General features: G+C 45.1%; 1 protein-coding gene across 5 annotated transcripts in view; it reads left to right on the top strand.

Annotated features, from left to right (window-relative positions):
* The window catches only part of ACP6 (acid phosphatase 6, lysophosphatidic), a 147,494-nt gene that overhangs the window by 50,839 nt on the left and 68,764 nt on the right, over positions 1-27,891 (top strand). For all 5 annotated transcript variants that reach the window (XM_086935492.1, XM_086935496.1, XM_086935493.1 and 2 more), the window contains exon 7: positions 3,776-3,908. In XM_086935492.1, the coding sequence (XP_086791618.1) occupies positions 3,776-3,908 (133 nt within the window). The remainder of the gene's footprint in view (positions 1-3,775; positions 3,909-27,891) is intronic.

Here is a 27,891-nt window from a genome sequence, read left to right as displayed (position 1 = left end):
CAGCGAGACATGAATCCCCAGGTACCTAAAACCAGTCTCAGCCACCCGAATCGGAAATCTGCGGAGCAACGGAGGTAGATCCCCGGCCAGAACGTAGACGCGGGACTTGGTCCATTTAATAACAAGTCCCGAGTTCTTCCCAAAGGAGGTAAGAACATCGAAAAGCACATTAAGAGACTTCCGGGGGGAGGTGAGATAAAGAAGAATGTCATCTGCATATAGCGAGACACGATCTTCCAAGTCAGGGGCCCACTGGATACCCTTTATTGAGGGCTCCCAGCGAAGCCACTCTGCCAACGGCTCCAGAGCGAGGGCAAAGCGCAACGGAGACAGCGGACAACCCTGACTTGTGCCCCGTCCAAGTGTGAAAGTACCGGACACCCTGCCATTAACAACCACCTGGGCAAGTGGTCGTTCATAAAGGAGCCATACCCAGGCGATGAATTTAGAGCCGAAACCAAACTTAGCGAGAGCTGCCCAGAGATACGGCCATTCTATCGTATCAAAAGCCATAGTAGCATCGAGGGAAGCCAAAATGGCCGACTCAGTCAGAGTTCCAGCTCTCGCGAGAACTCCGTGGAGACTCCTGAGGTTAAGGGCGGTATTTCGGTGCGGAATGAAACCGGATTGATCCGGATGGATCAAGTCGATTAGCCAGTAATTTAGCAAGTATTTTGGGCTCAGCATTAAGCAGTGAAATAGGCCTGTACGAGGCACAACAGTTGCGCGGCTTACCGTCCTTGTGAATGACAACGATGGTAGCCAGGCGCTGATCAATAGGGAGGAGACCAGTATCGAATGCCTCGAGAAACATGTTTCTCAGATAGGGCGCCATTTTGTTGGGTCGTAATTTGTAAAGCTCAATAGGCAAGCCATTGGGCCCCATTGCCTTACCAGATCGAAGGGCGCGAATGGCACCGGCGACCTCATCCACTGTAATGGGCGCATCCATCATGGCCCTATCCTCATCAGAGAGGCAGGGTAACGCGATATCGCGCAACAGCAGGCGGGAGTCACACTTATCTCTATGGCTCACCGAGGCATAGACCGTCTGGAAATGTTCCACAAAGCAATCAACATTCCCAATCGGGTCAGTCACACGATCCCCATTCGGCTTTTCAATCACCGCACAACTCGATTCGCTCTCTCTGACTTATCCAACCACGCAATGAGCTTACCCGCCTTATCACCCACATCGTAGAGTCTACCCTGCTGCTCTCTATTCATGACTTTAGCAGCGTCAGTCACCAGGGCTCTATAGTCAGCCTGCTTACGAGCTAGGGAGTGTAAAATGGCAGGGGTATCATTTCCGCCCAGGTCATTCTCGAGTACAGTTATCTCATCTTCAAGACGCGCTAATTCTTCATGTTTGACTCTCTTGGCGGCAGCAATCAATGACAGTGAACAACCCCGAATAACAGTCTTGAAAGCTTCCCACAATGAAACAGAAGAAGAAACAGACCCCACATTTTCATTAAAGTAGTAATCAATGGCCTTGACCAGCTCAGAGCGCATCTTGGGGTTTCGCAAATGCCAAGGGTTAACAGGAGCAACTCTCCCCTCACTACCTACCCCAGCCGCAACTCTTAGCCACAGGGGAGAATGATCAGAGATGCCCCTGGGGAGGTGACGAACCTCCGGCACAAAGGAAGATTGGGCCGACAGCAGTAAGAGATAATCAATTCTAGAGAGACTACCGTGGGCCCCAGAATGGAACGTGTATTGTAAATGCTCGGGATGTAGCATCCTCCAAGCATCCACTAACCCAAAAGTTTCCAGCAGTTCAGAAAGCCACTTCTGGAAGTTCGGTAAGTCTCTGGGCGGGTAGCGATCAGAGTTACCAGAGACCACAGAATTAAAATCCCCCCCAAGAATAAGGAAACCATCGAGAAGCCCCAGCAGAAGCCGACCAAGGTCGGCATAGGTAGTGGCCTGCAGACCCGGAGGGACATATATATTGACTATAGAGAGCATCTTACCCTCGCATCTACCCGCATCTACCTGAAATAGCAGCATATCGACCTCTATCATCAAGCGTTATCTCCTCTATTGCAAGGGGCAGAGAGGATGTAATCAGAATGCCCACCCCTCTGGAACCGGAGGTGAATCCAGCATGAGCAACCAGCCTATACCCACGTCTATCTAGAGCCCGGCAAGCATTTCCTATCAGATGGGTCTCCTGCAACAAAACAATATGAGGGGACTGGCGTCGAAGGAACTGAGACACAACACCACATTTTATCTTGTCCCCCAACCCATTAACGTTCCAGGACAGCAACTTCCCACCTGTGAAGCGATACGCACGATAAACAGCGAAGAATTTGCTGAGTCCAGCGGGGGCAAGATGGTTGAGGATCAAGTCCTCTACAAGAAGGTCTGCGCGGTGTTCTCTAGATTTTCCGGCACTCCCACCAAGCGTATGTTGTTCCGCCGAGCCCTATCTTCATGTTCGTCCAGTCGTTTGGCCATCAAGTCTTGCGACGATCGTAGGTTGCCGATTTCCGACTGTGCGTCCGCCATATCAGTGATAAGACTAGAGGTCTTTAAGTCCAAGGCCTTGACCCTCTCATTAGTTTTGGCCAGATCAGCTCTGATAAGTGTAACATCGATAGCCACAGTATCGATCTTGGAGGCAAGAGCTTCATACTGTTGTCCCATGGCAGCTTTCATCCCAGTAATGGCGCTCATAAGGTCCTGGAGCAAAACCTCCGATGGCGCAGTAGAGTCCGTCCTGGGGTCTGGAAGAGAACGGCCGGTACCGCCGGGGGAACCCCTCGGTTGAGTATAGCGGTCCATAACATTAGTCTGAGTAGGTCCCCCACGGACCGGCGTCTTTGTCTTGCGCCTCTCGAACTCAGGCTTGGAGGCCATATTGGAATCCGTGCCCCGAAGGGGCCCTCTGGACCTGGTGAAAATGGCCGGTGCTGATGGGATACAGGATCAGAAATTTTAGGGCCAAAACAATAGAGTGCAGACCAAGGGATAAATCAAGGATAGAAAGACGTGGCAGGACATCACAGCGGGTCGGAGGTGCACCGACTTGGGATCCGCTCGTAGAATAGTCACTCAAGGGGCTGAGGAGAAAACGAAACCGAAAGCTACAATGAGACTGACTGTGGAGACGTCCCTCCGGCCGTTGTTGTTGACTTACTCCCCGGCCCCCGAAGTAGCTGAGTCCCCTGTCTTGGTCGGGGTAGGCCAGAAAGATGAAGTTGACGTAGAATCCGCTCCCGACGTCCAAATTCAAATTTTGAAAGGATAGTAGTCAGCAAGAGTAGATCTTCAAAAGCCCATAATAATAACCAGGATATTTTGAGGATAGTCGCGAAAGGGCGGCGTGGGTCTCGGGAGCCCTCTGCTTACACCATGGACGCCCGCGTAGCTCCTCCTCGAGATGGTGTTAATTGATTTGTATTCATTATTGTGTAGTATGTAATCTGCACATGTATAACCATCATGTACATGATCAGTTCACAGTAATGTTACCTTATTTCCTAAGGAGTACATCTTGAACTAGTTTTCCTCTTTTACTTTAAACATTTTCTCCTAGCTGAAGACTAAACATCCCACTCATCCCAGTGAGTTACTAAGTGATTGGTTGTCACTTATACCAGGTTTATTTTCAGATCCTCTTATCTCTGTAAAATATTCCTTTTGTCATTTTTTTTTTGTGTGGTTTTCACATGTCGATTGTTGCTGTATCCAACACTCATTACTTCTGTGCCATCGCTATAAGTTCTCCTTATATTCAGCTGAGTTTCCCATTTCTTTTCAGTAATCGGATGTTACATGCATCCACACGACCTGGAATGTCGGAGGAGCTAAAGGACATTCAACGAGAATTGGGCATTGACATTGATGACAACTCGGGCTTCTTTCTTCTTTTTGACAACCTTCATTCTCAAGAGGTGAGTAACCTAAGACTTGTAATCCGAGCCTGTCATTATCTTCGTGCTGTGAGTAGCAGTACTAAAATGATATTAAGACAGAAATTCCACCTTTCCAATTTGCATAAAGCACTGGTGGACTCTGAATGCACAGTGGTGATTTTTAAAGCATACTTTTAATGTGCATAGATCCATAGTGCATTGTAGTGGCTAGAAAAACCGAAAATAATTCCACTTAAAAAAAAGTTCAATTATGTCAGGTATCTTATTTACTTTTTTTTCTGGATATTACAACAATTGTAGAGGAGACCATAATTCGCCTTTTGAGCTGCCCTCCTCATGACCGTTGGCATACCAGATAAGCTGCATGCCTATGTGGTTAGAACCCAAGATATTTCCTTTATGTCCGTAAATGAGCGCGTACACATTTTTAAGTAAAGCAGGGATTTAGCTGTTCTAATAATTGCAGCATCAACAGTTTTTAGAAAAACTTTCAAGCTCTTCCCATACCGTTCAGTCTAATGTGATGCACCTTACAGCGTAAAAACTTTAGGTGCCTTTAGGTAAAAGTATCACAGAAAGGATTTTTTCAGATTTGACTTGTATATCAGGAAGCCAAATTTCTCTTTAACCAGGCGTATGCAGAACTGTTTTTAACTAGGGAAGTTTAGAGCTACATAAGGAAATCTGTCTTTTGTGTTAAACTAGTAGATGTAGTCCATGTCTTTTTGAACTGAGTATTTTGGCAGGTTCCATAGGTCCCTGTCCTATCAAACATGAGAAGAAATTATTTTAACAACACTGTCTAAGGCAGATACATTGGAGTAAGTTTAGCAGTTTCCTTGTAAAACGCACAGTAGGCTCCTGAGGACTTTGGTTTGCTGTGTGCTTACTTTACAGTTGCAATGTTTTCTTCAGTGTTACCATGTTCTAGTGAGGAACAGTGCTCTATACCATTAGCAGTCTTGGAGTTCTTGCAATATTTACAGACATGGCACCGAGCTCACCCCCCTCTCCTATTAGTTTTTAGAAGTTCCTTTCATAATGTTAATCGGCCTTCAATTCATTGTCACTCATTGACGTGCAACTGTTTGCTGACTTTGGAAAACAGAACATTTGTTGTAATATTTATCCGTTATAAGGAGCTATACATGTTGAAAAAGATCTTTCTCCTATTTGAAGAATCGTACTGTACAATATTTAATGGTAGTAAATACATTACTTCTGTGTTGAATCAATGAGGTTGGAGGTTGTGTTTGCAGCTGTGGCTTTCTAGCATCTCTACCATATTTATGGTGTGGCAACTGTGGCTTGCTGAGCATGTAGCTATTTCTGATGAACGGATAGGCCGATTTTAAATGCCAGGCTCATTATGGAATTCTGATTTCCTGGCCAATACGTGGTGAAGTCCTGTTGCTTTTTGATTCTTTTTTAAACATAAGCTCTTTTGGTGGTGGGTACTGAACTGTATGAAGTGAGGCTTCCTACATGTGTAATCGTGTAATGGTGTCTTGTGTGGGCTATACGCTACAACTTACCTGGTGGTGATATTGCTTCATTACTGGCCTCAGAAAAATGCAGACTGGGAGTACCTGGAACACCCCTCTGATCGGCCTCGATTGATGGTAATTAGGAGAGATTCTTTAAGGGGCAATTTTTCTTTCATTGGGGTGCCAATATTGTATATTTCTTTTACCTCATTCCTTCCACCAACGTCACCAAATCCTCCTGGTAAAGTGCACAACTCAGTGGCCTATCTTGTCCATATTCCGAACCCATGGAGCTGTGGGTGCTTGAGATTGGATGTCCTGTTATTAACAGATGAGAACACAACGCTTGGTTCATATTTTGGAGCATTTAATCTTCGACTGCATCATGTCCTCTATGTGATAGACAATTGCAGTATTTTGAAAAGTGTGTTTGGGCCGCTCATCTAAAGGTCCGTTGTATAGAGATGGTCTCAACATCCTGTGGCCTAAAATATTTTGCCAGTTATTGTATTTAACCGGACACAATGTTGAGTCCAGTGCTTGGTCTGCTCTTTTATTTTGAGGCACTTGGGAGTCCTGCAGTGCTTCAGGACCTGCCTTTTCAATTGGTATTTGACAACCCAGAGAATCTCCTGGGGAAGAGCCACTCAGTCCAAGCTCACTGAAAATTCTCGATAATGTGACTGTTATCCACGTTGTCATCTCATTCATGAAGGTCTGTCATGGTCATATTTGCTGCCCTTCCACCATGCATCGTAGGTTGTGCAAACCCATGCAGTCTAGTTGCTTTAGGCAATTAAAACATCCAATGTTTATGATGTGTAGAAACCTGTGCATGATTAGGAGGGTGGAAGTGGGACCCTGTCTCACTGTGTTAAAGCACTTCTAGATCATGCTTTTTTGCTGCCCTTACTTTGATCTATGTCCGTTTAGTGTGGTTAGCGACATACGTGCTGTCTTATTGAGGGAAGGATGTTGTGGTCTGCAGTACAGCTTTCCTCCATTTTGGCCACTTTTCATTGAAAGGTGTGATGACTATGCGGTGGTTGAGTCATGCATGGACAAGTATGGGTAGGATAGCACCTTTAATGATTGGGGAGTTTGATGTGGTGTACGAGCTCCTTAACCCCTCTGATGCGGCGCAAATATCCCTCCCCAGTGCTGCGCTGTCCATTGGAACTAGTGCTGAATGGACGTCCAATGGTCGTGCGCAGCACTGGGGAGGTAGTGCACGCGACGACCGTTGGACGTTCGCAGCACTGAAGGGGCTAAGCAAAGACATAAAGCCTCAGCCCAGTTTGTTGTGTAAACGACACAAGGGCTCACAGCCTCCTTCAGCAGCACTACGTGCAGGGTCACAGCAGAAGGATCTGCTGCTGCAGCCATTTTGGGTATAGTCTGTGTTGGGGTGCAACCACTACCTCACGGTAAAGAAATGTGGAATGTTAACTTGAGCCGCCATTTTGGGCTGGGGAAGGCTCCCGCTGCAGATCTCCGTCCCTCCCACCCTCCTCCCACTCCTTTAGATGTATTTAAACCACCGAACCGCCCGTCCGCGCAGCGGGTGCGCGCAGCGGGCGGGCGCAGCGGGTGCGCCGGCGGCGTGCCGAAGGCGGGCCCGTCTGCGCCCGTCCGCGCCTGGACCGAGCCTAGGGCCATTCCCCCTGGTTTTCATCCCTTGCCCCCAGGAGGGACTTACACAGCTAGTCAGCTTCGGCACTGGCGCCTCCCCCAAGACCAATCTTGTACAATATTCGATCCTAGCCTCCTTACTGGAAATTTAGCTCACTGTTGTTTGAACTTGTTTGAACTGCTCCGCATCAATACCCTTATATCTGAAACACCCTCGATGTAACCCTAACAATACACTGAGCTCTTATTCAATTGCCCTTATTAATGTCCGATCGCTCGGCAAACACTGACAGGAAATATTCGAACTAATAGAGGACAATAAACTAGATCTACTATTTTTGACAGAGACCTGGATGGACAGCGCGTCCGACCCGGACTTAGTTATTGCTGTTCCTCACGGCTTCTCTATTTATAGACTGGATAGACAACGCAAGAAAGGGGGTGGGATAGCAATCATTGCTCGCGATTCATATGCGGTAAGAACCAATGTGATACCGCTCCTTTCCTGTGAGGCTCTTTAATTCTCCATTAAACTGACTCCTTCGGTGAATTTTAAAGGCATCCTCCTTTATCGTCCACCAGGGCATAGGTCTGGATTCATTTCCGACATTGGGTCTGTTCTGGAAGTGTCTGCCCTTGATAGCTCATTCACCATCTTAGGTGAATGAGCTTGAGATCAAGTCATTGCCTTCTCTTGACCTTTTTAGGAAATCGTTGAAAACTTGGCTTTTCATTAAAGCATACCAGTAAGCTCTGATTCTGACTGCTGACAGCTAGTTATTTGAGTTAGGCGCCTTGACGCCCATTGGGCATAGTTGCGCGTTACAAATGCCATTTCATTCATTCATTCATTCACTTCAACTTTCATTTTGATAAAATTGAAGATAATGATACAGCTACCCTCCTGGCAGACCTGACAACCTTTGGCCTTTCCTCGCTGGTAAAGTTCCCTACTCACGAAGGAGGTCCTATTCTTGATGGGATTTTTACTAATTTGGAGGACAAACATGTTACCGAAGTACTCCCCCTCACCTGGTCAGATCACTATGTCGTAATGGCTTCATTTATCACCAATGACACTGGAGCACCTATGGCAAGTGCCAGCCCTCGCCAGACGTATCTGGCCTGGAACGACATCGACAGCGACAGTCTAGAATCACTCCTGACCACCTCCAAACCACTCCTTTCACATGACCCAAATACTGCTATTACTCAATTTAATGAGTGGGTGGGATCCTCGACCTCCGCTTTGGTTCAGGCCAAACAACGCTCTCGCAACAGATCCTCCCCGTCAGCCCCCTGGTACTCCGAGACCTTAAGAACACAGAAACAATTGTGTAGAAGGTACGGAACAAGTTTTACTGTGAGAGAATAGAACTCTCTAAAAACTCCAACAAGGCCTTGTATGAGACCACCAAACAGTTAGCAGGCGACTCGCCCAACTTACATCCTCCCCCCTCCCAACCACTTTGTGATGCGCTGGCAAAATTCTTTTTTAATAAAGCTAATGATATTTATGCAGCCTTCGCTAACGGTGTTAAAACCACTCCTAAAACCATCTCTGAGTTGGTTTGTATCCCCAGGATTAGCCCATCGCTCCTCCAGTTTGCGGAGGTTTCCACAGCCCAGATTAGGGATATTATGTCCTCCATTAAAGCAGGCTCCGCCCTTGACCCATGTCCTTTCAAAGTTTTATCTTCAGTCACTGAAGTGGTTCTTCCTGTTTTTACCACCATTTGTAACATCATGATTACCACAGGTACTTACCCACTTACTTTGAAAAAAACTCTAATAAGACCTTTGCTGAAAAAGCCGAATCTCGACATGGATGAACTTAAGAGCTGTCGGCCCATTGCCAACCTCCCAGTCTTGGCGAAGATTGCCGAAAAGGCTTTGAATTTTCAACTCTCAGCCTTTATAGAGGAACATCACTTATTGGGTGATTCCCAGTTTGGCTTTCGTCAATATCATGGGACGGAGACGGCCCTGATCAAGGCTGCGGAGGATATTAGAGCCATTCGGGATGCTGGGGGAACAGCAGTTCTTATACTGCTGGACCTGTCAGCAGCATTTGACACGGTCGATCATACCATCTTGATCGACCTTGTCGAAAGCATGGGTGTTCAGCAAAAGGACAAGACTCTCCTGGCCTCCTTTTTGGCAGAAAGGACCCAGGTGGTTACCATAGGACCCTTCCAGTCTTCCACCCTATCACTGCCATGTGGAGTACCCCAAGGCTCATCCCTGAGTCCGACACTTTTTAACATATACGTGTCGGACCTTGCTAATATCATTCGAACACATGGGATGAGCCTTACATCTTACGCTGACGATGCCCAGCTGGTCTTTGCCATCAGGAATGATGGCCAAAAAATTGCTGACGAATTCAATCTGGGCATGCAAGCCATAGGGAACTTGATGGCCTCCAACTGCCTGAAATTGAATTCTGATAAGTCCGAAGTAGTTATCTTCGGAAACTTGACCCCCGGAATGGTCCTCCCGCTGGTGGCCGCTGTCATTAGGCCCCCCCCCCCCCCCACACCCGTAAGTAGGGTGAGGAATCTGGGAGTCATTTTTGATGACCGTCTTACTTTCCTCCCACATGCCAATCAGATCACCTCCTCTGCTTTTTATAAGTTACGACTTATAAAAAAAATTCTCCCCTTCCTCCCGGCCTCAGCAGGCAAAACTCTGATTATGTCCCTGGTATTGTCCACCCTGGACTATTGCAATGCCCTATTCCTGGATACACAAGAAAGAGTTCTTAATAAAATGCAAGCCATCCAAAATGCAGCTGCCAGGCTTTTGGGAGGTGTCCCCAAATTTCACTCAGTGTCAGGAACCATCAGAGAACTCCATTGGCTTTCTATCAGGAATAGAATAAAATTCAAAACCCTTTGCATTGTTTATAAAGCCTTGCATAACCAGGGACCAGCCTTTCTTACTCAAAATCTTATTCCCTACCGTCCCCTTAGATCTTTGCGATCTTCTAACTCACATGAGTTAGTGGTACCCCGTACCAAACTGGTGTCATGGGGTGACAGAAGATTCCTCGTGTCAGCACCCAAACTCTGGAATACTCTACCACTGGCCATTAAAACCAGCTCATCTCTCTGGTCTTTTCGAAAGCAACTTAAAACCTGGCTTTTTAATCAGTGATTCCCCCCCCCCCCCCCAGCCCCCCCCCCCCCCCCCCTCCCCCCATTTTGGCTGAACACAGCAGATATTTTAGCGCAGAGATGCCCAAGGGCCTTCGTTCGCGCTCTACAAGTGCTATAAATAAATAATAAATAAATAAATACATAAGTGCAGTCTTATGGTGATGCAATAGTTCCCCTGCATCAAACCTCAGACCCCCGCAACCCCCCTCCAAGCCATAGAAGGCGTAGCTATTTCGGGCTGGTAAGCTCACGGAGCTCTGAGTTCAACAGGGAAAGAAATGGGTGCCAAAGATCTGGAAAGGGTTGCCCCACATTTAAGTGGGAAGGAGCTACGTTCCATGTCCCACACATCTGTGTAGCCACCCTTAGTAGGCGGGGATCCGAACTGAAACCCAGTGGGGTAGTATGTTCTATACATGTTTTTTTGGTTTTTTAAAGTGCTGCAAAGAAATAAGCAACACGGACATACTTGACAGTAATTCTGTTCTAGATTACTAATTTGGTCGCAAAGAGGCTGCATTTTAACTATTGTACAGGGTTAATACATCAGTTGCAGAGATCTTTATATGCCCAACAATTTTGAGAGCATTATAACAGTGGTGTGATAACTCTAGTGGTTAACACAGTTCTGGGAGAATTCTATGTTTTGTATATCCTGACTTTGTGTTTCTCCTAACTGTTCATGCTTGGCATATTCTACAACTATGGTTGATATTTGATTCATACACGTAATAACCCTTATTGTCTTATGTAATATTTCCTGCACATTGATCTATACGCTGATATGACTTGTGTTTCTGTGCTTGATGCAATGTGCTTTGGCAACATAATCTGGGATGTGTGTCTAAGAAAAAAAAAATAGTCTGTGTCTTTTTAAATAAATATTTGTACATACAGCCCGATTAATCTTGCATTATTGCAGTGGAGGCATATCGTTTACATTGGGAGCTGAACAAACTTAATAACCTGTCTCCAATAGTTTCTCTTAAGTACTTGTGAAGTCATAAGCTTTGCGCCTTCGTTTCCTTCCATTGGCGTCTAGGTTTTAAGCTCCAGTCTCTCCCAGGCACGATGATGGTCTTTTAATTCAGGCCTTTGTTTTGTGACCAGTTGGATGTTAAAATATGAAAGCCACCCTTCCTGCCTTTACACTGCTACTCCGAGTGTGTGGGTGTTGCTGAACTATGTACCATGTTGTTAAATAGTACCAGGACTAATTCAGCGTGTTTCCCTGGGTCAGCCGGATCCGGCCTAGAAGCAGTTGCTGAAACCAAAATCTGGTGGGATCCCTTTCTTTTCAGCACTGCAGCTATCAAAACAGGGAAGTTAATTTTTCTAGTGCTGCTTTGTTGGGGTTCGAAGTTTGAGCAGAGTAACTCAGAAATGCAAAAGATGCTTAGCAAAATGGCCTGCTGGTATATGACAACGTACGGCCAGTCAGTACACTCATGTAGCGCCTTGATGCAGACTCACTGCTGTGAGTGGCTGTAACAGCATGGGTTGCCAGTTAGAGGCAAGATCTGGCTTTTTGCGTAGTGATTTTGTATACCTGTGTGCCGTAACCAGTTGTCTGATTGGCAATATGGAAAGTTGGAAGGGTGGTAGTCTTGGGGGGGGAGCCCTGCTGGCATTGAAACACCTTTTATGCTATTCCTGATCTCATCAGTGGATGCAGTAGTCCATTGCGCAATCTTACTATCAGATGTACAGGTGATGTATTCCTGTGCATGACTACACTCCTTTCGGTTAAGATAATACAGTGAATGGCTGATTTAAAAATTAAAAATAAAACTTCCTATACCTGTAATAGTTGTAGTGAACAAGCAAATTTGGTTCCCTGTCTCTTTGTTCCAAAATCTCTCTTGTGTGTGCTCTAGATGTTACTGGCCAGTAAATCCCTAATCTCATTCTGCCCTGGTGAGCCACTCTTGGGTTGATGTTTTCTTGAGCACAGCTCAAAGTTTCTCTTTTCTATACGTTATACAGACTAGGAGATGTGCAGGGTAGAGGACTGAGGAGACGTCAAGCGAGTAGAGGCGTTCCCAAACACCAACATATAAGAAAGCAGGCCAATGCAACGCCTGATAATCTTTCCCATCTGTCCAGTCTCTGCAGAGTCGTCTTCCCCTTATCCTCGCATGTTTCAGAGACTAAATTCAGCAGTTCTCCTCTGTCGTATCTTCTCCAATAACACAAAAAGATTTGGCAGAAAATGCCAGGGGCACCTCGCTTATATCTGATACCCAGTGTTCTTTTTCATTGTTACCTAGCAAAAAGCATGATTCAAAAGGTGTATTTTCCAGAGAAATCCTGAAAGAAAGAGCTTGCTTTCAACAAAATAAAAACGGGAAAAAGATGTAGCGGGAACTTCCCTACTGGTTCCAGTAGTGCCACGCTAATCCATGGCAACCTGCTCCTACTCAGCGCCTGCTCTGTCACTTGTGTGCCTGTTAACATAACGTAAAAAAATAAGCTTTGGCAAAGCCAGTACGTCTCTCCTATACCAGATCCATTGGTGGTGTGAATATTTTTTAGACCTGCTGTATATTAGCGTAGGTGCATTGTAACATGGCTAAAAATACAAAAAAATGCTATGATGCTATGAGCATACAAAAAAATGCTATGATGCACACAATGCTAGCCACTTTAGTGTGCTTTTTAAACGTTTTATATTTATTTTTTACTTTTAGCCACATGGCACAACATGGCAAAGAAAATACTGAATTCAGCATGGTTGAAAGTACCAAAAAAGCACTATGAAGCAGCAAGCGATTTCTGTATCATAGAATTTCTTTGTACTTTAAGCCATGCTTGTCAAAATAGCTTTAAAAATAAACATTGACAAAGCCATTAGATCTCGCATACCAGAAGTACGAAGACTGAATACTGGTTCCCCAGTTCCAAAGTCGACAGCTTGGCCATTTTCCACACCCTCTCTCTCCTTGGAGTCAAGGGCGTAATCTGGTGTGGATTGGAAGCAGGATTTGATGAAAAGCGTTTTGGAGGTGCAAAGTGAGAAAAGAAAACTTAGTAGAATGTTAGAAAGTTAACTATAGAAAATTAATCTTTCCAGTTTTGTTTGTCCTGCTGGGCACGTTTTTGCCAGACAAGTATCTTCTATTTGCAGGGCACTAAAAGTTCAAAAGAACAAAGTAGTACCTCAATCACATCAGGAGCAAAGGACTGGCACTGATTACGTTGACTCAATCATGGTTGGTCCCTGCTCCAGATTGAGGAATGGAAATGATATGAGGACTTTCTTGACAAATTGCTAGGCTGTAAAGAAGAGTGCCATGCAAGCCAAAAAATGGTAAGCAATGGGCGGGCTCCAAACCATTTTCTGTATACAAGAGTGTCTCACAAGTGAGACTAATGCGCCAGCGCATGCTCAATCAATCAAATCATTTGTAAAGCGCACTACTTACCCGTGAGGGTCTGAAGGCGCTATGGGGTGGGAGAAAACTGCTTCTGTTGGAAGAGACTGGTTTTGAGGAGTCTTCTGAAGGTCAGTAGGCCTTGGGTCTGCCGTAGGCGGATGGGAGGGTGTTCCATGTCTTGGTGGCGAGGTGGGAGAATGATCTGCCGTCGGCGATCACTCTTCGGATGCGGGGGACAGTGGCGAGGGCATCGTCTGCATGCTCGACCCTATAAAAGAGTAGAGCCTTCCCTTTACTTACCTTTTGGTTGGCTTGATCATTTCCTTTCTACTCCCTGGTCAGTGCATTCCGACTCGACTTCCTTTTCGTGTGTTCGTCTTTTCAGTTGAGTATGGGCCAACTACTGATTAATGGATTTATTGGTGTCCTTCCACTTCTTGAACTCACTGTACTTTTTTTTTCCTTTCAAATTCAGGCCACTTAGATGAGTTGAGATATCTGCAGCTTGAGTGACCTTTTCAGCAAAGTATACAGTCTCTTCATTGTCTTTATTTAATTTATCATGCTGATTAAATGGCTTCCATCAGCTGATATTTTACACAATTGGAGCTTGCTGCCAAATGCGCTGCTTACCATCCTCTTAAATGCTGTCACAATATTTTCTCTGTTGCTTTTGTTGGTTTCTTTGTGAAGCAAAGCAAATATGTTACGTACTGTGTTGTGAGTTTGTCCGTCTGTGATAGAGCCTGGCACCTTTGTGCTGATTATATTTGCAGTGTGAGTGTGTCTGTGCTCCTTGCTTGCAGAGTGCCTGTAGTCTCTTGTATTGCTTTACCTGAGGAGCTATGAAGATACCACCTGGGGCATCACTACTTCTGTTGCAAGTAGTGATCCTGTAATTTGCACTCTCATAGTAAAGTGTGTACATGGTTGTACCTTAACGTGTGGACTTTCAGTGTAACCCTGGGCAGGAACGTTGCAGATGCTGGAACTCTGGAGACACTAGAATCACAGATATTTGGCACACAGATATATTCAAATCTTGAACCTCTGGTTCCACAGGTCCTGGCAACATGTGCATTACCTACTGGTCTATCTTAATAATGTATGCATGCTGTATCGAGGTTTGTCGCATTGCGCTGCTTGCTGTACACTGAGATGGTACCAGCATTGACCGGCCAATGTTGACCATGTCATAGTGCTTTTCCTTTTTTACTTTCAGCCATTCTGTGCAGCAGCTGTGTTGCTGTACAATGTGGCTAAATAACATTAACAAAGACAATAGATCTCGCATAGGTGAGACCTTTTGGCTTTGCCAGTTCTTGTTTTTTTACATAACGCTCCTCGTCACTGTTTTGCTACTTTCGCAAGCTGTAAATAACAGGTGCTCTGTAAAACAGCAGTCAGTCTATCGATCTCGGGGGTTTTAAAGAACGAGTTGGCATTCCCAGATTACGAACTCGAGATCTGCAGCTCACTGCAGATGTTAACAAGCATTGCCATAGCCAATAGGTCTCGCCTTTGTGACCTTATAAGTGTTTAGCCACAGCTTTGGCAATGATTTTAAGCTATGATGCTTAGTGATACTGAGGTTTTGGTGCTGTACTGGTGCTTAGGTGTAGTGGAGTGTGCAGTGATGAGTTGTTTTGGTGTAGTGATGCTGATGTGGTGCTGCACTGATGCTGAATACCAGTGCCTCTGTTGGTAAGTTTAGACACTGTAGCACTCCTTTGTAGATGAATGTTTATGAAGGTGTGATGGAAAAAGGCACATAGAAATAAAATGTAAGACTAATTAAAAAAAGGATAACTATTGTGCAGTTGGAAGATAAAATGCAAAACCCATGGTAACGCCAAATACTTTAGTTATATAAGAAACTAAATTAGTAATAAGGAAGTGTTTGAAATAACCACAACTGTGTGCCATGTGTTCTTTCAACTAGTTGTACCATAAAAGCTGCTTACAATGCACTGTTACCATTTTTTCAAATAAACAAAGAGTCTGAGTTGGTGTAGCCTTTTAATTGCACTTCTACTGAAAGCAGACACTAAGTACAAGTGCCCTGAGAGTAAAGACTGTACTCTTTATTACAGTGACATGTGTTGAATAGAGATTAAATACTTCACTTTAAACAGCTGGATGTGAAATAGTCATTAAGCTGAGCAACCATTGGTTGGGAAGAAAAAACTACTCGGCCCTACAATCATAAATACATTTAAAATGCACACGAAGCATGATAAAATAAACTGTGAGGAAATGTTGGGAACGGTTTGTGTCCGTAAACAAAAGGGAAACTGAGCATCCAAAAAGGCATAAATAAAGATGCCTCGGTTTAAAATATTAGTGATGAGACCAGGAGGCATTAAACCACGCAGTTGTGCGCATTATAAGTAAAAGTTCCCCGGAATAATAAAAAAACGGAGTGATTGTAACTGTCGAGGTTTGTTTGTAAAAAGGGGAGTAATATGCTAACCTTTATATTATTGCTTTGGATAACAAAGCCGACTGGAAGCCAGAGACCGCATTGCAACTCTGTGTCTAGTCACAGCAGGTCTGTCTCTATTTAGTTGCACCTTCCCAAAACCAACACAGACGTGTGAACTCTCCTTAGTAATAGAGCGTTTACCATGCCTGTGGGGCTGGCTGACACAAAATGCTTGAATGCAACCTCCTACTCCACCCCCAATGGGCCATTAGCATTTCAAATAGTTTGGTTTGATGAGAAGATTTCAGAACTAACTGTAGGGAAACCTGGGAGGCTATTTGTCAACGCAGAAAAGATGCTGCGTCCAAAGAGGCTCAAGTCAACATGAAATAAAGATACTGAGTGGACTAAGGTTAAGCGCATTTTAAAATTTTAACCCTTGGAAAAACAACACGTAAGCTTAGCTTAGAGAAAGGTAACCTTGCAGCCCTGCTCTAACCCTTTAACGAAGCGTATTGTGTATATGTTTAACTGCTAGGGAGGGGGGAGTGATTAATGTGGGACCCACGCTGTATAGCTAGGTGGGATACAAGCAGTAGTGCACCTAAAATTAATAAAAACATGTGAAGTCGACTGGGGAGAGGTCTGTATAATTAAAACATCCCCTATGGAAAATGTAAAAACTGTTCCGAAAAATAAAATGCTAAAATTTTAATCCACGAGAGGTACAGAGTGACGGTGATTATCAACATAGAATCACATACGAGATAGTAAGGCAAGGAACAGAAGTACATTTTTAAACCCAGTTTCATGCCAGTTATTTAAAAAGCTTTCTGATAACAGCTGCTAAGTAGTCCTGGTTTGGCACACAGAGAAATGTTCTCCCCTCTATTTTCAACGGACTCTCTCTGAAAATTGCGACATCAGACACATTTTCTGAAATCTGTCGGGACTGTCCTGCAAAACCCGGGACCTCTGGTCAACACAACTAACTCCCTTTGAAAGAGACACTCTGCTCCCCTTAAACTTTCTCGGCACGATTGAAACAGAAGGGCTCAGTTGAATGGGGGGTAGCCCAAATGTGAATTTCAATCCACTGGCTGCCACCTGGAGGTGGTGTTTTGGATTTCAATAAATGTTCGAACGACTGCTCCTGCGATCGCAAGCAAATAGGTCCGGTTCGTAGCTTCAGCTTATGTAAGAGGACGTGTGACACCAGATTCGCAATAGTGGCAGCTGCACAAAGATAATCCGCCTCACCTGGGTGCCAGAGAAACGTCAGTGCAGGTCTGCGCGCCTTCCTCACGCTCCCTTGGGGCCGGTGCATTAACTTTAATGGGTCAGTATTTATATGAAAATACAGAGTATTCATACTGTTGGTGCCTTGGTCTTAACTGGATGATATCTGAGCATATGAATGCTCGAAAATGGGTGTTTGACTTTCCTCACTTATATCTGCCAGTGCTAGCTGAAAAGTTTTCACCATATTTACAAGTCTCTGCATTGCTTTCACGTTGTGGTGCTTCCGAACAGCAAACCGTCCCTGCAGTGGATGACCTTTTCTAGGCGCCTCTCTCATTTAGATGCCACTGAAGCAAAACCGAACTCGTGGAAGGCCACTCTCCTTAAAAGAAACGTGAGGCCGCAAAAGTGAACGCGCCCGCCATCTGTTTCCTAGTAACCCGCCCTCGAGACAGGGAAATGTAAACCAGCATGGGCGCGATAATTGCAAACGAATGGCGCTGCTGCTCGCTCCCGCAAGGTGGATGCCGTACATGCACGAGTGCTCATTGGAAACAGTGCAGTACATGCACGGGTTTTCCAAAAAGTACAGACTAATTCCAAGAGGTCATCTCCTAAGCAGCGCTTGCGCGCTGCATAGGCTCGACCTAAAAATGTAGATAGCGAGTGCTTAAATCTCCATGCTAGCTTGCCACACATTGCTAGTCTGTTTGCATGGTGTTTTCCGAAGCCATCTATGAATTTGCACTAGGCTTCTCTTTACGTTTGTGCCAAGGCAGCCTTCTGCGAAATTATTCCTGATATGTTTTTTGTTTCTTACAGATTGTATTTCCTATGGGGAAATACATTTTTAGGTCTGGCATAAGCCATGACCGTTTCCATTTACTAATATTATTTATAGGGGTTTTCAGCCAGCCATTATTGTCATTAACATATTTTTCTTGCCCACTACAGCATACTGCATGGGTCGACAGGTCAGCCCACTTCAGCCATAGGCTAACGTTACTCTGAGTGACAGTAATATACCAGTTCACATGGTGCACAGCCACACACAAAGTAGTTCGCTTCAGTGGCAAGAACTACTGTGGGACTGTGTGCTCTTAAGACCCCCAAAAATATTTTGGCTGTTGGTCATTTTTGATTTTGTTTAGATTGACTATGTATGTGTCTGTAGGTTGCTATTTATGGGCATCCTGGATCTTGATGAGGACATGTGGTAGGGAGTGTGGGAGGCCATACAGAGGAAGTATGGTGCGGAATAAGCAGGCGCGCAGTGTTGTATAGGAAGAGTCAGAACAGGAAGAAAGGTAGGTTGTATTACTTTTCTACACACACAAAGGAGTTCATGAAGACCGAGGATGAAACCTATGGAGTAGTACATTTGTGAAAAGGAAGGGTGAAGCTTGCAGGGTTGTGTACCTGTGGAACTGTACCCATCGAAATGTCAGCAGGTATTTTCTGCTTTTTTGATGTAATTGAACATCTTGAGGGTAATTCATCGTGACCCAGGTTTAAAGGCCCATGATTCATTATTCAGCATACTAACGTGTGCCATTGTGGCCTCCAGTTTTGGAATAGTCCATACTAATTATATGATATCCTGATTTAATCTTTTTGTGCCCTCAGTATACCTTGTTGTATAAGTAAAACACCATGAGATGGGATCTATACTTAACCTCCCCATTCCATGCCCGCTGTCCATATGGGAGTTGTTGCTGCGCTGTATTCTGGGGGATGGAGATACATTGTTGGTCACTTTGTTTCTTTGGTGGTTAATTACTGATCTGTTTGTTCTTGTGATTTCCTGCAATCTCCGATGGCTTTCCTGATTCTATCACCCCTATGGGCTCTGCCCTGGAGGTCTTTAGGAAATTGCCAGTGAAGCAGCTATGCACCCAGGAATAATGCTATTGCTTGTTTCTTGCAGGTTATGAGGGACAATTATTGGTTTCTAGGCTTTTCAAGCCAGAGCAACTTTAAATCCGATTTGGAATAGACCACTGAAAGTGTTTATTAGTTACCTCAGCCAACGGTGGATACGCGATTATCTGTCAGATGTGAATGTTGGGTAGCAGCTAGAGTTCCAGGATGAATGTGCCCTCCAACCTGACTATTGAAGCCACACTGTTAATGCATTAGGATTCAGAAGGAGAGCAGACGGTGGGTGACTGCCGAATGAGCGGGACAGACCACTTTGGAAATGGAACCTGGCCTTATCGACCCGATTATGATGTTGGGCGGTTTTGTTACCGACAGACCGTCGGTATCGGTCAATCTGACATCTGAGGCTGCAGACTGCCCTCCGCATAATGGTGCGGTCTGTCGGGGCGCAGCGGGGGATGGACTGACTGACGTCTCTGACAGGCTCAAGGAGCCCGTCGGAGCAATGATCGGAGTGCTTTCCTTACAATGGGGCAGTGCCTGCGGAGGCACAACAGTAGGATTACGATGTCTCTTTTCCCTCTGCCTTTACAAAGGCATGTGATTGTCATGCAAAGTCAGACAGAATGGCCCATTGGGGTCCCAAGCAGGGCCCCTGTCCCGAGTGGGCCTCCACTATGGGCTCGGGGGGGGCACATGTGGTGCCCTCTAAACATCTATTCACTGTGTGTCTGGCACACTGTGTATGGATATTTGATAATAATAATAATGTTTTTTATTGATTGCTTGGTTAAAAAAAAAACATTTGCAATTTACGACATGACAAAGATTAATGGAAATGCCTGTGATAAAAGCTTTTGCATGGATGTTTGTTTGCTTGTGCGGCATCTTTTTTGGGGCTGCAGCACAAACCGCAGTGGAAGAGAGCAGTGTTTCAACCGCCTGCACGGCGGTTGCATTATAACCGGGCAGGTGAGACCGCTGAGATATAGTCGGTCAGACACCGGCCCGAGGTGACGGAGGTCGGATGCTCATCCGACTGCCATCATAATTAGGCCCTTGGATTCAACAAAAGTGTATTGGGAATGTGTGGAAAAATGGGACAAACCTAAGTGGACCTTGCTTGGATTCATTTAGTTCCTGTGTAGTTCATGTTTTCAAAATTGTGAACATTTGAGATGCCCACTTGAACCGCATTTCACTGTGTGACTTGCAGTTTCTAAAATGATTGGGCGCTGGATTTCTTTATGAATTTTCCGGACAGATAATTGTGTGTTTTGTTGGTCGTTTTGAGTGGAACTTTGAGATGGCGCAGTAATATGGGGTGAAAGTACAGCCAGTGCAGAGTTAAGGCATTTCCAGTAATAGGCGTATATCGGTGCTTAAGTATGCTTTTACATCAAGGGCGACTTTAGCTGTTACACATTCCTTTTTCAAAAGACACCTTTTAACTGTGCAGTAATATCATTGCTTTGGGTATTGATGTAAATAACAGCAGGAAGCTTGTGTGACTTTCGTATTCCAAGTCAGCCCTATCTCCAGGGACAGCCCAGGGCTGCAGACTCCTGCACTTTAATTTCACTTAGATAGGAAGTGTTCCACGGTCGGTCTGTCTTTAGGAGAGGGAGCTCATTCACAGACTCTAGCGCTACGATAAGGTGAACAGTCAGTCTTTTCAATGAACACAATCTTCACATTATCCCATGGGTTTCCAAGCCCCTTGCAGAATATTGTTCCCACAGCTTGGCAGCAGTTGCTAAATAAAGCTCATCTTTTGAGTACTTTTCTGCTTTTATTTCAGTGCATCTCGCAAGACCCTTAGCCTCGTCTTGTACCCACAAGTATGGAGAAGACTGAATTAATTAACAAGCAAATGGGTATGCGTGTATCTTCCTTTCCAGAAGATTACATATATTACTTGCGTTATCTTTTCAGTCTCGAAGCCACTTCATCTCTATGTAGGTGAGTTTGCCTGTGCATTGGTGAGCTTGTCTGTCAGAATTGTAACTCTAGAATAGTGCATGTTTGTTTATATAAAACATGTTATTGGCACTCTTGAAATGACAATATAAAATATCAACCAACAGCAGTAGTATGTGAATGTTGTCCCATTGATACAAATCATTCATAAGAATCCAGTTAAAATACATCCAGTACAATATTTACCAGCCCCTGCACTGAAACCCAAGCCTCTTGCTAGTACTTATAAACGTAACCCAATCTGTGCAACCTCAAGGGATACCAACCATGCTCCACACACCTGTAGGGTAACCACATTTTGAGAAGTAAAAACTAGGTAAGGCCAGACATAAAAGTAGGACTAACGCCTTTAGCCTTACTGCTATACCTGGCCTGCCCCATTTTTTGCAGTGCCTTTTAAATATGTAAATATGTGCATATATATGTATCAGGACTCCCACCCCCCAACGCCCCTCTTAGCCTTCCTCACCAGTCTGTCTCCCCTCTGTTGGATACATGCGGCTGACCTCATGTCCTGCGTGACAGAAACCAATAAATAACTGAAATATTTTCAGTCTTCAGAGGAGCCTGTAAAAGGAGAGCATACATTTTATTTATGCTTCCCAAAGGGACCAGACCTTTGTCCCAAAAACCAGCACATGTATTTAATATTAGGAAAACTATCTGGACACCGGCACAGTCGTCTGAAAACCAGGACTGTCTGCGGAAATCCAAAACGTCTAATCACCCTACACACCTGGGCGTCCTATAGCTTCATATCTTGGTATCTCCAGCATCCTACAGTAGTTTAGTTCTGCCCTCCATTACCTCCATTTCATGAGTGTCACCGCTGATCACCACTGTTGTGTGATATCCCTTGTGACTAAGACTAGACCTAATGCCTACATGGCTTGCTACAGCGATTTCTAGTTTATGTATTAACACTATTTACAGGGTCAGAATGTGTTCACTTCCAACACCACCGAATGTGTCAGTCACCCTTCCCCGGATTGCTGGCCTTCCCGGCATCCCCACACCATGTGGCGAAAATTTCCATCAGTCTCCCAAAATATAAGGATTTGATGAGGAGTCCTGCCACGCCCACCACATACTAGATCTCCTAAAAGTCTCCCAGTGTTAGTAATTGAATTCAATGAGTTTTAAGAGAGAAGTGATTGATGGGCCAGTAGTGCAGTTTACCAGTCGTCATATTCCAGTGCACCTACATCTGCCTCCCATGCAGAACGTAGTGCCAGGGGTATTCCTTATTAATGTCTTGGAAATCCTTGACCTCTTTTTATTGGGTAGGTTCCCCATCATTTGCGTTGCCTCAATGAGATTAAACTCAACTATCTTCCTCTTTCAAGTGAGGTCGGGTGCCCGTGCGTGCCTAAAGTTGTAGGTAGTAAAAGAATTGTATAGCAGCCAGACCAAATTTTTCCTACGGCTCTGCATATGTTTTGGGACGCAGTGGTCACAGACCCTTCTGTGTACATTCTTAAGGAGTCTTACCCTTGGAAGCCCTCCAGGCCTGAACTTACTTGCGTTAGCTGTATTTCCATCCATAATGGAATATTTCCAGAGTCATTTTACCGTGCTATCCTATTTGTGTCTGTGATTCCCTCGCTAGGGGAATCCAGGTGGAGTTCTGCCCATATGTGAAGAGGGGATGCTTTACTCATTGCCCACTGCTTACTCCTGTAAGCCGGGTCTAAGCCTGAGCCATAGATGGTCAATTGCAGCCACCAGGTGGGAGGGTCTGTGGTAGAGCAAGGTTCCATTAGAAGTCATTTTATAGCATTTGACCATCAATAAAAGAGTGGATTCGGCTGTCGCGCTCATTGAGGGCCATTGCCCATGAATTCACCTTCATGAGAGATCTTAAACCTTTCTTTATGCTTCCCGGTAAGCAGGTTGTGTAGCGGTTCCACTGCAGATTTAGTGCCTGGACACTTCATGGAGTAGCTGTGCAATTAATACATTGTTTATTTATTCATTTATGCAATAGCCTAACCCTCCTCATTATTCCATATAAACGTGCAGTGCAGGGATGTTATGTGTCAGACAAAAACTGGTGGTTTGGCCATTTGGATAATTCTGCATGATAGAGAATCCTGGGCAGAGTCACCATCTTGAATAGGCGATCTTCCCTAAGACAGGGTACTCTGTCGAGACCTTAGCTTCAGATGGGCATTTAAAGCTGGTCTTTTACCTCTGCCTGGGCAGAACTCGATAGTCAGTCTTCAGACTCTCTCTTAATTTGATGCAGGAGTATGGAGGATTTAGCCTGTCATTCATTTCACATTGAGGTTGGAATATCAACCACATTCTAAAAGGATTCCTGCCAAACTTGGACAGGGTTGTTGAGGTGGCCCAAATAGATCCACATCCATCTGTGGCGCATATTACATCAAGGGCTCACCAGAACCTCCCCCCCACTTCACTTTACGCTTCCTACAGCCATTCAGACAACGGCACCCACTCTAAGGCAAATAGCAGGGGTAACAGTAGGCATCCCTGTCCAGTATTACGACTTATAGTGAATGGTTTTGAGAGCTCTCCATTTACTCTCACTCTTGTCTTGAGTTCTCTACATAGTAAATATATGAACGCTACAGACATAGCCCAGATATTCATCTAGGTCGGAACTTGGAATAAATAATCCCATGACAGTATGTCGAAGGCCTTGTCTAAGTCCAATCACAGGGTCTCTAATGGATCAACGATTTTTCTCTACTAAAGGCAAAGCAATGACTATCTGATATTATGTCTGGTGGACTGTTCTGGCAAAAAGAAACTTCGACCCTGATGAAAAAGAGACTTTGTTACTCCCACCACCGTTTGCCAGTACTTTGGCCACTGGTGTCATACGCGGATGATACCCAGCTCGTCATCACCCTAGCTGAAGGGCCATCTATATCAGCTACTAGGTTTAGAGATGGTATGGCAGCTGTTGCCCAGTGGATGACAGACAATTGTTTACAGCTCAATGCTAGCAAAACAGAGGTCTAGCTAGCAGGGAAAAACACTGCCCTTTGGAATGAGCATTGGTGGCCGGCTTCGCTGGGCACGATGCCAACGCCAAAGACCCTAGTTAAGAACTTGGGAGTGTGGATGGACTCCTCACTTAGCTTTCAGACTCGCACAAAGAGAGTCGCAGCTACCTGTGTGGGCCTGCTGAGAGGCTAAAACCTATCCTGAAGTATTTTGAGCCAAGAGTACGTCAGCTTATTGTTCAAGCCATGATTATCTCTCGTTTGGACTATGTCAGCGTATTGCTCCTGGGTGCTAATAAAGCTGAGGTACTGTGACTCCAACGGGTTCAAAACCAGGCAGCGATAACTCTGATTGCGCTCCCTCGCAGATGCCCTGTCAGAGCAACGATTGGAAGACTCCATTGGCTCCCGATTGCCTCTCGGATTAAATTTACAGCCCTCGTCATGGCGTTTAAGATCCTTAAAACCGGAGACCGGTCTGACTGCGCCCATTGTTGACCTGGTAAGTTCCCCGGCGTAGCCTGCGCTCGCTGGGACAACCCCTGATGAATGTTCCACGAACCAAACTATGCCGCATTGGAGGGCGCTCCTTTCGGGTGTTGGCGGCTACACTATGGAACTCCCTGCCGGCCCACATCCGTGGAATAGCGAACCTGTTGGCTTTTTGCAAAGCCATTAAAACTCTCCTCATCATCATAGGCTGTTGTCTACATCTGGCTTACCTTGGTACCTGTCTCTTTGATCTAGCAGCGCCGGGGCGCCTCTTTGCTATGGCAGCTGTTGCGCTTTACCAAACCCCTAATATAACATAACATTTTTACATCCACATTGAGTAGGGATAATAGCTTAAATAAACCACATCTCCCAGCCCCGATTTTAGTATCAAACTAATGACTGCCTCGTTTTATACTCCTTGGTAATGCTCCCTTTTGACCAGAAGCTACATACATGGTATGCAAATGCGTTACTAAGTGGTCTGAGTATTGCTTAATAAAGTCTAATGAGAAGCCATTGGGGCCTGGTGTTTTGTCCTACTTTGGTTGATCAGCTGCTTCGGTAATCTGTCTCTAGCCCTCTAGGTTGACTTGGTCTGGGTCTGGTACATGGGCTGCTGAGAGATTAGCCACCAAATAATGGCCTTATATCTTGTTCTAGTAGTAGCAAATTCTTGTGCTGTGGTCCAAGAGTCTGTTATTGCCCATCTAATTTGTCAATTTCCTTATTTGCCTTCCCCTTTTGTTCATCGTACTTCAACAAGTAGAGTACTTCCCTGATTTGTTGCAATGCTTCTACATATTTTTTTCTTCTTCTAGGACACTGTTTATATTTCAGTTTGGTAGTTTGTAGTTCCTGGAGCTCTTCTGTCACTTCATCTTGGTATTGCTCGTCCAAGATTAGGAGAGTTGTCTCTAGCTGTTGTAGTGTCATGTATTTATTCGCTTTGGAGTTTCACAATATATTCTATTGGCCCCATCATATATTACAGTTTTGCAGGCCTCCAACATACAGGAGTCAACTGACCCAGTATTCAACCTAAAATATTGCTCTTGTCCTTAAAGAGGATCACCGAACTCTATTTTTGTAAGCCACCATTATTTTAATGGTCAGAGTCCGTCACTGCAGCACCTTACATACAGAGTTTTGAGCTCTAACGGGGCATTATATGAAGACCATTCATGTGGATATATGTCGGAACATTTCCTTCAAGATCGATAGAAAGCACACAAAAATATAAGCAGTACGCAGATGAATGTACTCCTGAGAAGAACGTGTAGTTTGTTAATGTTGCACTCACCACACATGAAGCAAACAATAGGGCCCTGTAATGGATCTTAGTGTTTGGGATGTTTGGTGGGTCAGCACTCTAGAATGGCTGTTAAGAGGTTGTCCATTACCTCATTAAAATCACCCACTCCAATAACTGTGGCCACAAGAGGTGCCTCAGTTAAGATTGACGAGTAACCAGTGTGCACACAACTCATTTGTGACCATAGATGGAGAGAGTGCACCCCCACTCTTACTAGGCCGTGCTCATGCCTACCACAGGACAGCGTCTCTGCAGTACATCGGCCGCCGCTCTGGGGAGAGCGCAGCACATCCAGAGGCTCACCCAAGGGGGTGGAATCACTGCCCTTCCGAATTTACTTTTGATAGCCTGAGAGGGCTATTAATGGCCTGACAAATCCCCATCCCCCTTCGCCCCTCCACCCTTCCTCGGCTGGAGACCTCACGGGCAGTGTGATTGCTTGATTGAAGCTGTGTAACTACACTCATTTCATACAGACAGGCCACGACCTCCGCCTCAATGACGTGCAGGCAAGCAGGTATTGTCCAGGCCTGTCATCAGCCATCAAGTACATTGAGTGAACTGTTATTGTCTGAGGGAATGTACTTTTGTGGGCTGTCTTAATCGGGCCAACACACTCTGGGGTGTTGGGGTGGGGTTCTGACATGTGGCAGTACGGCAGCGAGCACCCCTAGGTTCCCCCCTCTGTATTAAAAAAGGTGAATAATTGGCAGTGCTTTATCAGCTGAGGCCCCTGGAATAGATAAGCCAGCTAGTGTAAACCAGTTTATAGTAGGCCGGATGGACCTTCTGATGTAGATCCAGCCCTGCTTCTAGTGGATGGCATTTAAACAGTACCTGGATTATTCCTGAGATTCCCGGAGTACCGTGATCAACTTAGTCCATCTGTTCGGCCTGTATCACGCTTATTATTGATTCGTGAGGGGAGAATCCTGCTACTTTGGTCCTATGGCGGTGGTGGCGGCAGCTGCTATAATAACAACCATAAAGTTATAACGCCATAATAAAAAGATACCCAAGGATAATTGATACAAGAGTTTAGGGATCTGGAGGTGGACTTAATAACAGACGCAGTAGTAGGGGTAAGAAATGCTGTAGATTTGAACTGATAAAACCACGGCCTGCCTGGCCTGAAGTGTTTGCAGAATGTAGCTGACAAAGCTCAGCCCGAAAGTCCATGGTGGTTTAGAAAAAGCAAGTATACTAAATACGGGATTGGAAAATACTGTACTGGGAACAACTAAGGCATCCCCCCCAGGTAAACTCTGAGAAACTTTGTGGGGAGGAACTTCAAGAGTAGAAAGGCAAGGATTGAAAATACGGAGGTTTCCCTTGCTTTCCCAAAAACTAAAGACTCATTCTTCTCATCCCTGGACATGCCAGAGATCTTGGACATAATGGAGGCTGGTCTACAACATTTAGAGCCCAGACTGTCATTGTCGCCTTGCCCAGCTAAAGGATTAACAGGAGGCACCTCGGGTATAAGTCTAGTGGGGTCAAAAGTCTGAATGCCTTGCATATATATTGCAGGGCGTTTCAGGGGTACAGGTTACTAGAGTCTTAACAGAGGCTGCATCGATCACAGTAGAACGAGAAGATGAAATCATTCGAACATCCCGCAAATACCAAGAAAACTTTACCCTCTAACTTGGATATTGACTTGGATATACCACCCAGCTCCTCCTCCATGCTGTATAACATGGTTTTGATGCAGAAAGCACTTCAAGATGCTTTTGATGCCGTATTATTGAATACAGATACTCCAGTCCCATAAAACCTATTTACAGGCAATAGCGACAGAATTTCAACAGATACATAGATGCATTCCGCAGTTGGTACGGCATGCCCAATGTGAAGAGGTGGGGTTGTTACCCCACCTGTTTTCCATATGCTTTAGTGTGATCTATGATGAATCGGAGAAGAAGGAATAACTAAAAGCACAAAAAGAACACCCAACCATAATTTAGCCACAGGCTCAGACCCAGGCTTATTCACATGCATGAGAATAGATGTAGAAAATATCTCAACTAAAAG

Source organism: Lissotriton vulgaris, chromosome 8 (genome assembly GCF_964263255.1).
Source record: "Lissotriton vulgaris chromosome 8, aLisVul1.2, whole genome shotgun sequence".
NCBI classification, from domain to species: Eukaryota; Metazoa; Chordata; class Amphibia; order Caudata; family Salamandridae; genus Lissotriton; species Lissotriton vulgaris.
Note: the sequence above shows the minus strand (reverse complement) of the source record. Positions and strands in the feature narration are given on the sequence as shown.